Source organism: Pleurodeles waltl, chromosome 4_2 (assembly GCF_031143425.1).
Source record: "Pleurodeles waltl isolate 20211129_DDA chromosome 4_2, aPleWal1.hap1.20221129, whole genome shotgun sequence".
In the NCBI taxonomy this organism is placed as follows: Eukaryota; Metazoa; Chordata; class Amphibia; order Caudata; family Salamandridae; genus Pleurodeles; species Pleurodeles waltl.
In genome coordinates this window covers 430,434,378-430,451,017 of record NC_090443.1, presented here as the reverse complement: position 1 = coordinate 430,451,017, position 16,640 = coordinate 430,434,378, and the positions used below count along the sequence as shown (strand labels likewise).

The window sequence follows — 16,640 nt, the reverse complement described above, 5'->3', positions numbered from 1 at the left end:
GGGGTTTTGTAACTTCCTCTTGAGCGGTCTGGTCACTATACTGAGAGGTAAAAAGTAAAGGTTTAAAAGTACAAGTTTCTCTTTCCAGCTCAAACTATTAGATGGCGGGTTAAGTGCCAAACTTGAATCTATTACAATGGTTCATGCTGCAAAAATGTTCTTCTGATAACACTTTCCCTTTCTGAACCAAGCTCATGCATTGCCCAAAAAAGTCACAAGCAAAAATAGGAAGGTTTCTGATTATTCAAAATGTGTTTCATCACCATTTATAAAGAACTGGTAGCTAATCTCTATGCTGCTAGTAGCCTGAGGCTGTAGAAACACAGTTAAAAACTAGTGACAGGACTGTGCCATGCAGCTCGCCTCAAGTCCTGGGGTGGGGGCAGATTGTTTTAGCAGAAGCACTTCAGTCCTTTTGAGATCTATGCCCCGAATTGGATTGTCAGCTATAGTAACAGAGTAACTATCTCTAACTGCACTTCTAAATGAAATGTACATTATGTTTTACTTTTTTTTAATAAAACATTAGTAGAAACTCTAGCATCATATTTGTAATCTACTAACTTAAATTAAAAGTTAATCATATTGTAACCCTAATGTTAAACGTACACCTACAATTATGTTAATGAGCTAATAGAGACAACAGAGGGCTCTGGTGGCCAAGGCCCTTCCAGAAGAAGCAAAAGACTTCTATTATCTTCTCCCCCGGCCTGCCCCCTGGATAAATGTAGCCCCCCGAGGAAAAAGAGGTCCTAAAGAAATCAATCCCCAAGTCGAAAACATCCCCCTTGGAACTCCCTAAGGGTCCGAGTAGTGACCCTGCACATTGCCAGCAGCTGGGTTGTGATGTTACTATTTTATTGTCAAAATTCAGTGAAATGATCCAGGAGATTTTATCCCCAGTTGTGGCGAAACTATCGGCCATAGAAAAGGCAGTTTCTCTGATATCGGTGCAAGGAAGTCAGGGGAGGCACTGTGTAGGTGGATGTGTGGCCCCGACCAGGCAATCCCATCCCTGTGAGGAGCTGCTCCCGCCGGAGGTCGCTGCGGGGCCATTGGGGCCTCTGGGAAATTCATCTCAGTTATTGGTTAACTCTGGAAATTCTGGGGGTCAGGGCTCTCATGCTGAGATTGCGCCGGCTGAACCGACCTCTATATTAAGGGTGGATAGGACTGTCAATAGGCCTAGCTGTAGTAGGCAGCCTGATCCTGAATTTGTGGTAGCGGGGGGGGCTGACCAACAACTGGTTGGGAACAATAATCTGAATCTCCTGACGGCCAGGCCTGCATTGACCTGTTTGGATCTCCCCCCAGCTTGTGCCCCCTATGTGGTGGTGTTGACGAATGTACCTGCTCTTGCCCCTGGGGTAACTGAGTCCACGGCCCAACTCACAAACAAGGCTGGATATTGGTTGACTAAGAATTGTGATTTCTCATGTAAGGATTTCAATGATATTCTGTTTGCCAGAAGAATTGGATGGGTTGGGCCCAAAAATAAGGTGGGTGAGGAAGATTGTATTATTATAAATGTTAGATACCCAGCCCCTAGTCAAAGGCTCCTTTCTACCTACCGCCCTGCTGTATTTAGAGCTGGTACAATTGGTATGGTCCCTTTAGGGTATTTTTATGACCATATGCGATTGAGTGCTGGGGTATCTCTGGGTTCAGGTAGGTTTCCCCCCGGGTCAGAATAGTCACCAGGCAACCAGCAGAAGAACTGTCACTAACAGTAATTTATCCTTGGAAGGGGTGGACTGACAATGCGCCAAGACCCTGGCTATACGGGAAGAGGTGCCCCCACAGTGTAAACTTATCTCATGGAATATTGCGGGCTATGATGCTAAGTTATCTGATCAGGCGTGGATTAGGTGTGTGACTACTTTTGATGTGATCATGCTTCAGGAAACCTGGTCAGAGGGGTTGTCTGTGTGGGATGGGTATAACAGATTTGCAATTCCAGCTGTGAAGTCTCTTGGTGGCCGTTCAAAAGGTGGTTTGGTTACCCTTATCCGCCTCTCTAAGATAGTGGGTGCTTTTCAAATTAACTGCAATCACCAAGGTATATTGCTGGTATGGGTAATTTTCTCTAATCATTTTAATATTTTACTGGTTAACTTTTATAATGCTGTGTGGGGTGCCAAATTGGGGCCCTGTTTTCCGTTCTTCAGGTTTTGAAACACAGAATGGAGGAGATGGGGTTAGAATTCTGTGCTATTGTCTCTGGTGACTTCAATGCCAAACTGGGGAGGCTCAGTACTGTGGTTAATCCCTTTATTTTTGACTGCGAGGATTATTTAGTGGATGGTCTGCAGGACTCCAGAGGCAGGGTTCTTATCAAGGAATTTAGGAAGATGGGCCTTCTGAATTTGTGTGACATAGAAGCCATAGGCACTCATCAACTCCCAACCTATGTGGGAAGAGGATCTGAATCCACTATTGACTATATTTTTATGTCTCCACCTATGAAAGACCTAGTGATTGGGGGGGAGGTGCTGGGGGAGAGTTTCAGTGATCATAATCCCCTTATAGTATCCTTTAAACTCCCTGGGGCCCTATGTAAATTAGGACGAGGTAGGCCGGTAGTAGTGGAGATTAAGGACCAGGGTAGGCGGCTTGAGTGGAAGCAAGTGGATTCCATAAAAGTTGTAGAAAGGGTGGTGGGGGAAAATTTACATTTATTTATGGACACACTCTTGACAGAGGCTCCTAATCCTAAAACTGTTATGAATGCAATAACAGTAGTAAATGCAGCAGTGAGAGACTGCCTTTTTTCAGTAGGCAGCCAAACTACTAAACGTAATTGTGGTTGGTATGATAAGACCTGCTATGTTGCAAGGGCAAACCTGAAGATGGCCACCAGGAAACATCCTAGAGATTGGGTCCTCGTAAAAGAAGCTAGAATGAAATATAAGAGGGCCCTGAGGGATAGCAAGATAAAACATAAAGATAAAGCCTGGGAAGAATTAGAACGTGCCATAGCTCTGAAGGATCCTGGCCTGTTTTGGAAAGTGGTTAACAGAGGTTCCTTTGGAACAGATACATCTGAGGGCCTTGGCTGTAACATCACCCCGGAAGCATGGGTAACTCACTTTTGTAGTATTTTTGAGGGTTCTCCCCTAAGAAATAATCGGGAGAACGAGTATGAGATGGCTCCCAACCTAGCAATTAGGTTTTCGCTTCAGGAGGTTATGGATGCGATACAGAGTAGTGCGAGCAATAAAGCTCCGGGCCCGGATTCGATCCCTATGGACTTGTATAAAGCGAACCCCCAGTTATGGGCACCTGTTCTTTTAAATGTCCTTAATGCAGCAGTTACTGTGGGTATCCCTGCCTCTTGAAGACTGGCATGTATTGTCCCAGTGTTTAAAAAGGGCGACCGAAATGATCCTAAGTCCTACCGCCCTATTTCTCTGCTAGATTCTTCGGTGAAGATTCTGGGACGGATTATTTTAAGCCGTCTGGAGTCCTGGATGATAGGGAATGATATTTTAAGCCGGGACCAGTATGGTTTTAGGGAAGGCCTTGGCACGCGAGATCAATGTCTTAACTTACTGATGCTGATCGGCAAATACACGCAGGCCAGGGAAGGTACGCTCTATCTTGCTTTTATGGATCTCAGCTGTGCCTTCGATAAGGTGAACCGGTCTATATTATGGGAAAGGTTAAATCAGCTAGGGTTGGATCCTAATATTGTAGAGCTGCTCCAATATCTACATTCTGGGACGGCTGCAAATGTGAGGATGGGGTCGAATGGGGAATGCTCAGAGGCCTTTAAGCTTTCAAGGGGTGTGCGCCAGGGGTGTGTTCTGGCTCCTACTTTGTTCCTTCTATATACAAATGGATTGTCTGATTTTCTGATGAAACATTGTAGGGATGTTCCAAAGGTGAATGGTACGGATATCCCTGTGCTGACATACGCGGATGATGCAGTCCTCATGGCCCGTACTATGAATGGTCTCCGGGAAATAGTTAGAGCTTATGCCTCCTTTATGTCAGCTTTGGGTTTAGAGGTCAATTTTAAGAAATCTCATTTTATGGTGTGTGGAAGACCCTTGAGTAGGGTGGGGGTGCTAAGGGTGGAGGATCAAACTATTAGTAGGGTCCATGAGTTTCCATACCTAGGGATTATTTTTGATGAGAAAGGATCTTGGAAATCTTGTATTGCCAGAAGGGGTGCGCTTTTTCATGCAGCAGTTGGCGCAACTTTTGACTTTGCTGTAAGGGTAGGTAGTAAACCTATCAAGCCTTTGCTTGAAATTTATAGGCGGAAATGCCTCCCTGTCCTGCTGTATGGTGCTGCACTTTGGGGGTATAGGGACTCCCGAGCCCTTATGGTGGAAGAAAATCGGTTCTGTAGAAGGCTATTGGGAGTTGGACAAAATATCCCTGGCTTTAGCCTTCATTTGGAGCTGGAGCTTGAGTTTGTACAGGACACTATTCAGTTGGCTCCCCTTCTGCTATGGATCTCAATTTGGACTAACGAACATGCCACTCTAAATAGGGATATCTTAACCTGTTCTGTGCCTTGGACGAGATGATCTCGTCCAAGGCTACAGTTCCCCTGTGCCTTGGACAAGATCATCTCGTCCATGGCACAGGGGATCTTGGAGGAGCGCTAGCGCGCCCCCGTGCACCCCCCTCCCCCCCCAAGCCGGGGATGGAAGGGGAAGACCTTCCCCTTCCACCCCCCACTCCCCCCCACCCCCCCTGTGACATCAGCGCACGAGCGCACGCTGATTAGTCACAGGGGCCTCCCCCATCGCGCTGAAAGAGAAATGCTAAGCATGTGAAATGTATTTCCTTCCCTTTGAAGTCTCTCCGAGGGTTTCAAAAGCCGGATTGCTTGCAATCCGGCTTTTGAAACCCCACTAGACACCAAGGATTTTTTGTATTTTTTACTGATACTGACAAAAGGGAGCGACCCCTTGGGCAAGGGTCGCTCCCAGGGGGGGCATGTTTTTGGGAAGGCCTTTTCTGCCCCCCCCCGGGGGCAGATCGGCCTATTATTAGGCCTATCTGCCCCCAGGGGGGGGCAGAAACCTCTACGCACCAGGGCTAAAAAAAATCTTTTTTTTTTAACCTTTTTTTTTCTTTTTTTCTAGGTGGGGAGCGACCCCTTAGGCAAGGGTCGCTCCCCTTGGGGGGAAATTATATTTAGGCCATTTCTGCCCCCCTTGGGGGCAGATTGGCCTATTTTGATGAGGCCAATCTGCCCCCAAGGGGGGTAGAAACCACTAGACACCAAGGAGTTTTTTCTGTGCGTGAATTTCACGCAAGGGGAGCGACCCCTTAGGCAAGGGTCGCTCCCTGGGGGGGGCAATTTATTTTAGGCCATTTCTGCCCCCCCTGGGCAGAAACCTCTAGGTGCCAGGGCAAATTTTTTGTGTGTGTTTTTTTGTTGTTTTTTTAGAGATGGGGAGCGACCCATCAGGCAAGGGTCGCTCCCCTGGGGGGCAAATTGTATTTAGACCATTTCTGCCCCCCTTGGGGGCAGATTGGTCGATTTTAGGTCAATCTGCCCCCAAGGGGGCAGAAACCACTAGGCACTGGGGATTTGTTTTTTGGCGCCAATGTCACGCAGGGGGAGCAACCCCGTAGGCAAGGGTCGCTCCTGGGGTGGGGGTGGGGGTTGGGGATGCAAATTTATTTTAGGCCATTTCTGCCCCTCCTGGGGGTAGATCGGCCTATTATTAGGCTGATCTGCCACCAGCGGGGGCAGAAACCTCTAGGCGCCAGGGCACATTTTTTTTGTGTGTTTTTTTGTTTTTTGTTTTTTGTTTTTTTTTAGAGATGGGGAGTGACCCATCAGGCAAGGGTCGCTCCCCTGGGAGGCAAATTGTATTTAGACCATTTCTGCCCCCCTTGGGGGCAGATTGGTCGATTTTAGGTCAATCTGCTCCCAAGGGGGCAGAAACCACTAGGCACCGGGGATTTGTTTTTTGGCACCAATGTCACGCAGGGGGAGCGACCACGTAGGCAAGGGTCACTCCCGGGGGGGGGGGGTGCAGGTTGGGGGGGCAAATTTATTTTAGGCCATTTCTGCCCCCCCTGAGCCTATTATTAGGCCGATCTGCCCCAGGGGGGGGCAGAAACCTCTAGGCGCCAGGGGAATTTTTTTTTTTGTGGCTTTTTTTTTTTTAACGTTTTTTTAGAGATGGGGAGCGACCAATCAGGCAAGGGTCGCTCCCCTGGGGGGCAAATTGTATTTAGGCCATTTCTGCCCCCCTTGGGGGCAGATTGGCCGATTTTAGGTCAATCTGCCCCCAAGGGGGCAGAAACCACTAGGCACCGGGGATTTGTTTTTTGGCGCCAATGTCACGCAGGGGGAGCGACCCCGTAGGCAAGGGTCGTTCCCGGGCAGGGGGGGTTTGGGGGGGTGGGGCAGGGTCAAATTTATTTTAGGGCATTTCTGCTCCCCCCCCCCTCCCGGGGCCGGCTGAGCTAGAGGCCAAACTCCACAGGTAGGCACTTTGCAAAAAACACCTCTGTTTTCTGTGAAAAAATATGTTGTGTCCACGTTGTGTTTTGGGCCATTTCCTTTCGTGGGCGCTAGGCCTACCCACAGAAGTGAGGTACCATTTTTATCGAGAGACTTAGGGGAACGCTGGGTGGAAGGAAATTTGTGGCTCCTCTCAGATTCCAGAACTTTCTGCCACAGAAATGTGAGGAACATGTGTTTTTTTAGCCAAATTTTGAGGTTTGCAAAGGATTCTGGGTAACAGAACCTGGTCCGAGCCCCACAAGTCAACCCATCTTGGATTCCCCTAGGTCTCTAGTTTTCAGAAATGCACAGGTTTGGTAGGTTTCCCTAGGTGCCGGCTGAGCTAGAGGCCAAAATCTACAGGTAGGCACTTCGCAAAAAACACCTCTGTTTTCTTCCAAAAATTTGGATGTGTCCACGTTGCGCTTTGGGGCGTTTCCTGTCGCGGGCGCTAGGCCTACCCACACAAGTGAGGTATCATTTTTATCGGGAGACTTGGGGGAACGCTGGGTGGAAGGAAATTTGTGGCTCCTCTCAGATTCCAGAACTTTCTGCCACAGAAATGTGAGGAACATGTGTTTTTTTAGCCACATTTTGAGGTTTGCAAAGGATTCTGGGTAACAGAACCTGGTCCGAGCCCCGCAAGTCACCCCATCTTGGATTCCCCAAGGTCTCTAGTTCTCAGAAATGCACAGGTTTGGTAGGTTTCCCTAGGTGCTGGCTGAGCTAGAGGCCAAAATCTAAAGGTAGGCACTTCGCAAAAAACACCTCTGTTTTCTTCCAAAAATTTGGATGTGTCCACGTTGCGCTTTGGGGCTTTTCCTGTCGCGGGCGCTAGGCCTACCCACACAAGTGAGGTATCATTTTTATCGGGAGACTTGGGGGAACGCTGGGTGGAAGGAAATTTGTGGCTCCTCTCAGATTCCAGAACTTCCTGCCACAGAAATGTGAGGAACATGTGTTTTTTTAGCCAAATTTTGAGATTTGCAAAGGATTCTGGGTAACAGAACCTGGTCCGAGCCCCACAAGTCACCCCATCTTGGATTCCCCTAGGTCTCTAGTTTTCAGAAATGCACAGGTTTGATAGGTTTCCCTAGGTGCCGGCTGAGCTAGAGGCCAAAATCTACAGGTAGGCACTTCGCAAAAAACACCTCTGTTTTCTTCCAAAGATTTGGATGTGTCCACGTTGCGCTTTGGGGCGTTTCCTGTCGCGGGCGCTAGGCCTACCCACACAAGTGAGGTATCATTTTTATCGGGAGACTTGGGGGAACGCTGGGTGGAAGGAAATTTGTGGCTCCTCTCAGATTCCAGAACTTTTTTGCCACAGAAATGTGAGGAACATGTTTTTTTTTTAGCCAAATTTTGAGGTTTGCAAAGGATTCTGGGTAACAGAACCTGGTCCGAGCCCCGCAAGTCACCCCATCTTGGATTCCCCTAGGTCTCTAGTTTTCAGAAATGCACAGGTTTGGTAGGTTTCCCTAGGTGCCGGCTGAGCTAGAGGCCAAAATCTACAGGTAGGCACTTCGCAAAAAACACCTCTGTTTTCTTCCAAAAATTTGGATGTGTCCACGTTGCGCTTTGGGGCGTTTCCTGTCGCGGGCGCTAGGCCTACCCACACAAGTGAGGTATCATTTTTATCGGGAGACTTGGGGGAACGCTGGGTGGAAGGAAATTTGTGGCTCCTCTCAGATTCCAGAACTTTCTGCCACAGAAATGTGAGGAACATGTGTTTTTTTAGCCAAATTTTGAGGTTTGCAAAGGATTCTGGGTAATAGAACCTGGTCAGAGCCCCGCAAGTCACCCCATCTTGGATTCCCCTAGGTCTCTAGTTTTCAGAAATGCACAGGTTTGGTATGTTTCCCTAGGTGCTGGCTGAGCTAGAGGCCAAAATCTAAAAGTAGGCACTTCGCAAAAAACACCTCTGTTTTCTTCCATAAATTTGGATGTTTCCACGTTGCGCTTTGGGGCGTTTCCTGTCGCGGGCGCTAGGCCTACCCACACAAGTGAGGTATCATTTTTATCGGGAGACTTGGGGGAACGCTGGGTGGAAGGAAATTTGTGGCTCCTCTCAGATTCCAGAACTTTCTGCCACAGAAATGTGAGGAACATGTGTTTTTTTAGCCAAATTTTGAGGTTTGCAAAGGATTCTGGGTAACAGAACCTGGTCCGAGCCCCACAAGTCACCCCATCTTGGATTCCCCTAGGTCTCTAGTTTTCAGAAATGCACAGGTTTGGTAGGTTTCCCTAGGTGCCGGCTGAGCTAGAGGCCAAAATCTACAGGTAGGCACTTTGCAAAAAACACCTCTGTTTTCTTTAAAAATTTGGATGTGTCCACGTTGCGCTTTGGGGCGTTTCCTGTCGCGGGCGCTAGGCCTACCCACACAAGTGAGGTATTATTTTTATCCGGAGACTGGGGGAACGCTGGGTGGAAAGAAATTTGTGGCTCCTCTCAGATTCCAGAACTTTCTGCCACAGAAATGTGAGGAACATGTGTTTTTTTAGCCAAATTTTGAGGTTTGCAAAGGATTCTGGGTAACAGAACCTGGCCCGAGCCCCGCAAGTCACCCCTCCTTGGATTCCCCTAGGTCTCTAGTTTTCAGAAATGCACAGGTTTGGTAGGTTTCCCTAGGTGCCGGCTGAGCTAGAGGCCAAAATCTACAGGTAGGCACTTCGCCAAAAACACCTCTGTTTTCTTTAAAAAATGTGGATGTGTCCACGTTGCGCTTTGGGGCGTTTCCTGTCGCGGGCGCTAGGCCTACCCACACAAGTGAGGTATCATTTTTATCGGGAGACTTGGGGGAACATAGATTAGCAAAACAAGTGTTATTGCCCCTTGTCTTTCTCTACATTTTGTCCTTCCAAATATAGGAGAGTGTGTAAAAAAGACATCTATTTGAGAAATGCACTGTAATTCACATGCTAGTATGGTCACCCCGGAATTCAGAGATGTGCAAATAACCACTGCTCCTCAACACCTTATCTTGTGCCCTTTTTGGAAATACAAAGGTTTTCTTGATAGCAATGTTTTACTCTTTATATTTCAGCAAATGAATTGCTGTATACCCGGTATAGAATGAAAACGCACTGCAGGGTGCAGCTCATTTATTGGCTCTGGGTTTCTTGGGTTCTTGATGAACCTACAAGCCCTATATATCCCCGCAACCAGAGGAGTCCAGCAGACGTAACGGTATATTGTTTTCGATAATCTGACATTGCAGGGAAAGGTTACAGAGTAAAACGTAGAGAAACATTTATGTTCTTTTCACCTCAATTTCAATATATTTCTTTTTCAGTTGTTATTTTCTGTAGGAAACCCTTGTAGGATCTACACAAATGACCCCTTGCTGAATTCAGAATGTTGTCTACTTTTCATAAATGTTTAGGTTTCTGGGATCCAGCATTGGTTTCATGCCCATTTCTGTCACTGACTGGAAGGAGGCTGAAAGCAAAATAAATTGCAAAAATGGGGTATGTCCCAGTAAAATGCCAAAATTGTGTTAAAAAATTGGGTTTTCTGATTCAAGTCTGCCTGTTCCTGAAAGCTGGGAAGCTGCTGAGTTTAGCACCACAAACCCTTTGTTGATGCCATTTTCAGGGGAAAAACCACAAGCCTTCTTCTGCAGCCACTTTTTCCAATTTTTCTGAAAAAAACGAAATTTCCCCTGTATTTTGGCCAATTTCTTGGCCTCCTTCAGGGGAACCCACAAAGTCTGGGTACCTCTAGAATCCCTAGGATGTTGGAAAAAAAGGACGCAAATTTGGCTTGGTTAGCTTATGTGGACAAAAAGTTATGAGGGCCTAAGCGCGAACTGCCCCAAATAGGCAAAAAAAGGCCTGGCACAGGAGGGGGATAAGGCCTGGCAGCGAAGGGGTTAAAGGATTGTCTGGCTTGTGACAATGCAAAGAATATTCCCTGGTTGATGCACATAAGGAGGATGGCTCGTGATTTGGGGCGGCCTGAATTGGTCGATTATCCTGAAGGCCTGACCAGTTGTGATAAGAAATGGGTTAAGGAGAATTTTTTAAGAATCCAGAAGAACAAGAGGGAGGGGGAGACCTTAGGGAAAAAATCGATCAGCGATTTCATCATGTTAAAGATGTGGGTAGGTCCGTAGTGTTATCTCTTAGAGATAAAGGATGTGAGGGAAAGGTCTCTTATAACCCGTTTCCGTTTGGGGATCATCAGAAGTAATCTGTGTTTCCCGTTAGGTCAGTATGGGGACAAATGTATTAGACCTTGCCCCTGTGATGGGGTGTCCCAACAGACCTTGCCCCATTTTACTTTGTTTTGTGTTTTTTATGCACCATTCAGAACTCGTTTTTTATTACCTCTTCTAAGGCACAAGGGTTTTGTGCAATACCCTCCTGCTTTTATGTGGCTGCAGATGGCCTCAGATGTATTGGTGTGGAAGGGGCTGGGATCATTCCTGAAGGGAGCTATTACTTGGCGTAACAATGTAGAGTTTTTAGAATGAATCTTTCTATTTTATTGTTTCTATACATGTGGTTATATATGTTTTAATTCCTGATGGGTGCTCGTATTATTTATGGTTTTATTGCTATTTTTAACAAATGTATTGGAGATTATTTATTGTAATGGATGAATTTTTTTCATACCGAATAAAGTTATTATTATTTATGTTAATTTAATAAACTTAAGTTAAATTAAATAAATATTAGATATTGTTTTAAAGTAATTCTTCCCATAGCCCTAATTTAATTTAAAATAAAGTCATTACACACCTTTTTCTAATGCAAATGCTAACCTTATATTTTCTTAAATACATTTCCTTTCAGCTCAATTGTAGTCAATTATTTCCATAGTAGCCCTAATTGTAAATATTAATCAATTATTTTAAATTGCCCACAGGATGGCTCAGTGAGCTGAATTCTGGCCGCTGACAAATGCAGTGTCTTGGAAACTGTAAAGATGAATGTACGTTTTATCAATTTGATGAAGTTGACTTCTGCGCTCTCAAGCAACTAAGCTACGCAAGGATGATTGTTGACTGGCAGTAGTGTCAAGACTCGTTGGTGCTTTTAAATGAGGGCATCACAAGAGTCTTGTGTAGGCTGTATGGCATTTCTCCTACAGAGAGAATGGCATTACTTAATCCGAAAGTCATACTGTCCATCAGCACACTACTAACATTATCCAGAATTCATTAGTTTCATTCCACTCTCGAAATAGGACTGATCATCCTCAACCTTGAAGTCTTCTATGTATTTATTGCACTTGCCCATGCCAAAGTAAAAACTGCTTGCTAACAGGTGTTTCATTCCAGCAGCCTGACAAACAAACACAAAACCAGTATAGATTATTATTTTCCATAAGATGCTAAATTAGTCAGTACAATAGATTTCTGTCTGTAGTCAGCTATATCTACTGACTTCGAAAGGAATCTTGGCCTAAATATGGTTTTCTGCTTCATGTAGTTGGCATCAACCGTACAGTTTGTGGAATATCTTGGATGTGGACCTGAGATTTGTGGATTTAGAGCGAACTTATTTCCCTAACCATCATATCAGCTAAAAATCTTATTTATCTTGGTATATCCAGTGCTAAATTTGAGCCGGAGGTTGCCAGTGGGGGACACCAGCACTTATTTTTGGGATTCACTTCCCGAGACCAATGTAGGATAAAACAAAAAAAAAAAGACAGAGGAAGAAAAATACAGAAAATGCATCGCCAAGGGAGAAAGCAGACACCTGAAATAGTGAGATAACGAGCAGGGAGTGCCTGCAGTGAATTGAAGAGACCTGAAGTGAATTCGGGACTCGCACCCTTGCTATCTGCACTCTGACATTTTATAGCTCCAGCCAAGGGTGTCTAAGCAGCGCTTTGAGCACCGGCACTTACAATTTTACAAATAAAGCACTGGGTATATCTAATATAAACTGTATTCTGTGGGATGTGCAAAAACATGATTTGTGGTTTGTAAATTGTTTTCCATTTGTCAGTCCAATAATCCTAGAAGTGGCTCTAGGATCAAAGTTTAAGGTTAATGCTTTATGGGTTTTAGTCGATCGAGGGTGGCCAGGGAACCCTGAACAGAAAGGCTTCTAGTGTGCTCCTCAGTTCTCGTAAATTAGGTGCCCGGGAGAGAGGCACACAGGCAAGGTGGTATGATATTCTTCGTTTTCCAGGTTGGACTCAATATCTGTCAATCATTTAATTATGAATCTCTAGATTAATCAATGCTGTGATCATTTTGTTTATTTATCCATCTGCCTGAACTTCAACTTTCAGGGGCACACACATGACACTGGAATGGTATTAAGGTGTCTTAGATACCTAGATCATATATGATGTATTTTGTTTTCTGGCAGAAGCACAAATGGAAGGAAGGCAGTCATTAACTTACTTGAATGTTCACATCTGGCTTGACAGTACAACTGCCTCCTAACTTAATATAGTCCAATATTATTCTGCCATTCTTTGCTTCCACAGAAATACATATCCATTCCCATGCTACCTATCTGCTTCTAATGCTTCACAGTACCATACAACATTCCTACAGCTGACCTATTAGCATTGCCAATGCTTGCTTTATTTTCATTTTTAGAGGAAGCTAAAGCTCTACAGACAGCGCTAATAGGCCACTGAGCATTTCATCTACAGTGAGGCACATTCCAGGATGCCACTGCCTCTAAATTAGGAAACATCATGGAATGACATTATTCATTGCATATCATTGTTATTGCAAACTAGCACAACCACATTGGGTTCTAAACGTGGCAGACATGCTGGAAAATAATGATACACTATATACAACACCACTGTAGGACAGCCACCTGTGGCTATGTTTCATTTTTTATGTTACTGCAAGCAAAAGCCCAGCATGTGTAGGCAGCAGCATGATTTCTTTTTTTCTACTTTCACCCTTCTAATTTATCTTGCATATGTTGTGTTTGTGTGTTTTATTGTGGTTGTGTAAGTGGATGAATGTGAGACTGAGTCAGCGGGTGGATTATTAGATGCATAAGTGCTAGGGTAGGTGCCAGGCTGCATGTGTGAGGACTTACTGAGTGCTTCAGACCATCAGTAACTTTCAGCCCTATTGGCATATCCAGTGCTTGTTTTCGGTTCTGAGGCTTGTCTGTGGGGAGAGGGTGCCACCTTCTTACTGACACGAACTGAGGTTGTGAGTGAACTGTACTGGTGTTGTGGGTGGCTGCTCAACTGTGATGACTGGCAGGAGGGGGGAGCGTAAGTGCTGTTTTTGCCAAAATATGCTCACAACACATCCAATGAATGTTCAGAAAAGGCACTGAAAATCCAGCTGCTCTGAGGCACCCTCGGCTTCAACCCACTGCAGGAGAACCTGGTGGCGAGTCCGTTCCTAGGGCCTGATGTATACTTTTTTGGTGCCACATTTGCGTCATTATTTGGCGCAAGCTTACGAAATATAATTGAATTTTGTAAGTTTGCGCCGCATTTGCGTCAAGAAAATGACGCAAATGCGGCACCAAAAAAGTATAAATCTGGCCCCTAGTGTTTTGCAGCAAATGTCCGTTCACCACACATTTTCATTGATCTGTACCCTTGGGAGAACCCACACCCTGCCAGGGCTCTTCACTTTTCCTTCACTCTGTCCAAATCCCTCATCATTTCCGGTGGCTTCTCTCATTCTTTGTTGCTAACACAAACACTATGGCAGGCACAGAAGGAAGGCAACAGCACATCTTTTGTAAGCTTTTTATTAATGCCTCTTTTGTGCACCCGCTCTGGCGCTGTTCAACAGGCACAGGATTAGGACATACATCAAAAGGAAGCGCTCACTGACTCTTAGGGTTCCAGGACCATTCCCATAATAATTGGGAAGTACTGGGAAGTCCAGAGTGGACCAGACTTGACTTATGATCCCCACTAAGCGAAGCGAGGCCCTGGCCTGAGTGCAGCCAGCGGCAATGTACTTTAGAAGACCAAAAACTTTTACAAGACAGACATTGTCCGACCGTGATGTAAACAAAGTGAAATGTGATTGGCGGTGTCGACATTGCGCAGCTAACCATCCCCTCTTTGTTAGTGACAGGATGGGAACATCAGAGGTTCGACCACCTCTCTCCCAGCCAAGGTAGGAACCACAGGGATCAGAAACAGTTGGGTACAAACTCAGAAAAATAATTGCCAAACCAGACCCTTTGCACATGCAAGTGACGGGCAGTTGAGTCATTTCTTCTTCTTCCCCAGCTCTTAGAGATCCAGATTTTGGAGGACAAGCCTGAAGACACAGCTTGGAAAGACATCATGACTCTTGCTTTGGTGGTTCCACTTGCCTGCACTGGTGGGTGAGAAGCTTGGTGAGTAGAGTCTGGTAAATGTCACTATTCTGCACAAGAGATATAGAAACCTTAGGCGGCATCAGAACTCCTAGCAGCGAACACGATTTTTAAAGGCAATATGGCTTTTGCACAAGCTGCTGAACATGACAGGGAACATCTCCTGCCCTCTGTAAACCTTGCATCGCGTGACACATTCCATAGTCCTTTCACCTTCTGATAAACACTGCACGAGATGCTTTCTTCTCTTTGCACACGCTGGTAAAGACAGCATTTGATCACACACTGTGTGCTTTTGAGACCTCTTGCATCATGGCTGGAGGTTTGTAGACCAGGCTCAGCCTGAACCCTTCCTGGACTGGTGGCAGAGATTCATACACTGTGGCAGTGACATGGTTCCGCCTTAGTGCTAGAGGCGGCTGATTCCGCTGCGGTCTGAACTCTGGAAAGAGCTGAGTTCCCAGCGCTCCATCTTGCTTAATTTCAAGTCCGGCCGTCGCATCACTATCTTGTAGACCTTCCTCAACACGGCCCGCCGAAGGAGGATGTACACCCAGGGATCCAGGATCTGGTTCCACGATGCCAGGCGCACTCCCAAGAACATCAGCCACTGGTCGCGCCCCATGTTGTCCATTTGCCCGCTGTGGACATCATTCACAGACATCATGAGAAAAATCTGGAGAGAGTAGAAGGAAAAGCGAGAAGTTTGAGAACGACAGACTAGCAGATCTATAATTTGCTGCATGCAGAGAAATATTTCCCCCTTGTTATCACTCCCCTCTGGTACCTCACCCACACAATCCTCCCAGATTGCCTTAAATACAGATAGGGCTCCTGCTCTCAATCGTGAACAGGCAGTGCTTAAACTGTAACAGTTGCACTGGAACCACATTTTGGATGTATGGCCGCTAGTGCCCCTAAAATAAAATCTGAAAGGTCCAAAGGAGAACCCAGGCCTGGGGCATGAAATACAAACCTGAAGTTTTTAGCGGTCTTTGTAAAAAAACTAATGAGGCACTCTACTAGTTATTGTCAGGTGACGTGAGCACCTGAATCTTAGTATAAAACATGCTTAATGAATCTCATAATGCACTTTCATTTTCAGGTGAATTAAAACTTATGAAACAACAAAATTAGAAATTAGAAATTGAAGTAAAAGTAGAAGAAATATATGTGCCTTTTTATTACAGCAGAATACTAAAGTTGTTTGAAAACATAATGTAAAACAGGCATTATCAAAGCTAATGGGGATGGCACTGGCTGCCGTCGTTTTGGATTTGTCAATGTTTAGTTTTTTGTTTTTTTTTGCTTGTTTTCTAAAACCTTTGTTGTTGGGGGATCTCGCCATTACAAAAAAATGGTCATTAGCTAAAAGTAAAAACATTTTTTGGGTATCCAAATGCACACATTGCAAAATTATACAATAACCCTGAAAGAAACTTCTTTATGTTTGAATGCGCTCTTTGTGTAAGAAGAATGCCATCACTCACAGTGAAGTTAGCCAATGTTTGATGTGGGATGACCCTTTGCCTCATTCTGTAGGCCGTAGTGTTAAAAAAATAATCTGAGTGGCGTAACACAAACTAATGGTTGACCAAGGCTGCCTAAAAGGCCTTCTAAGTAAGCATATTATGGGGCATTTTTATCAACCTTTCATGCAGCCAGTTTTCTGTGCTGCGTGAAAAGGCAGGAATGCACCGCATTTAACATTATACAGAATATTTTTGTCCTTTCCTAGTGCTGACACCCTTTTTGCAGCCTAGCGACAACGCAGGCACCCTTGTGTCATGTTCCAAAGGTGCCTACGTTGGAGGCAGGACAGTTTTCATGCAGGAAGGTATACCTTCCTACACAAAACAACTAGGGGAAGCATTTT

At 45.4% G+C, this 16,640-nt stretch overlaps 1 protein-coding gene across 2 annotated transcripts in view; it reads right to left on the bottom strand.

The window, feature by feature from the left end:
* Window positions 1–14,166: 14,166 nt before the first annotated feature.
* The window catches only part of LOC138292865 (prostaglandin E2 receptor EP1 subtype-like), a 41,494-nt gene continuing 39,020 nt past the window's right edge, over window positions 14,167–16,640 (bottom strand). For both annotated transcript variants that reach the window (XM_069231703.1, XM_069231704.1), the window contains exon 3: window positions 14,167–15,440. In XM_069231703.1, coding sequence (XP_069087804.1) covers window positions 15,174–15,440 — 267 coding nt within the window. In that variant the 3' untranslated portion in view covers window positions 14,167–15,173. The remainder of the gene's footprint in view (window positions 15,441–16,640) is intronic.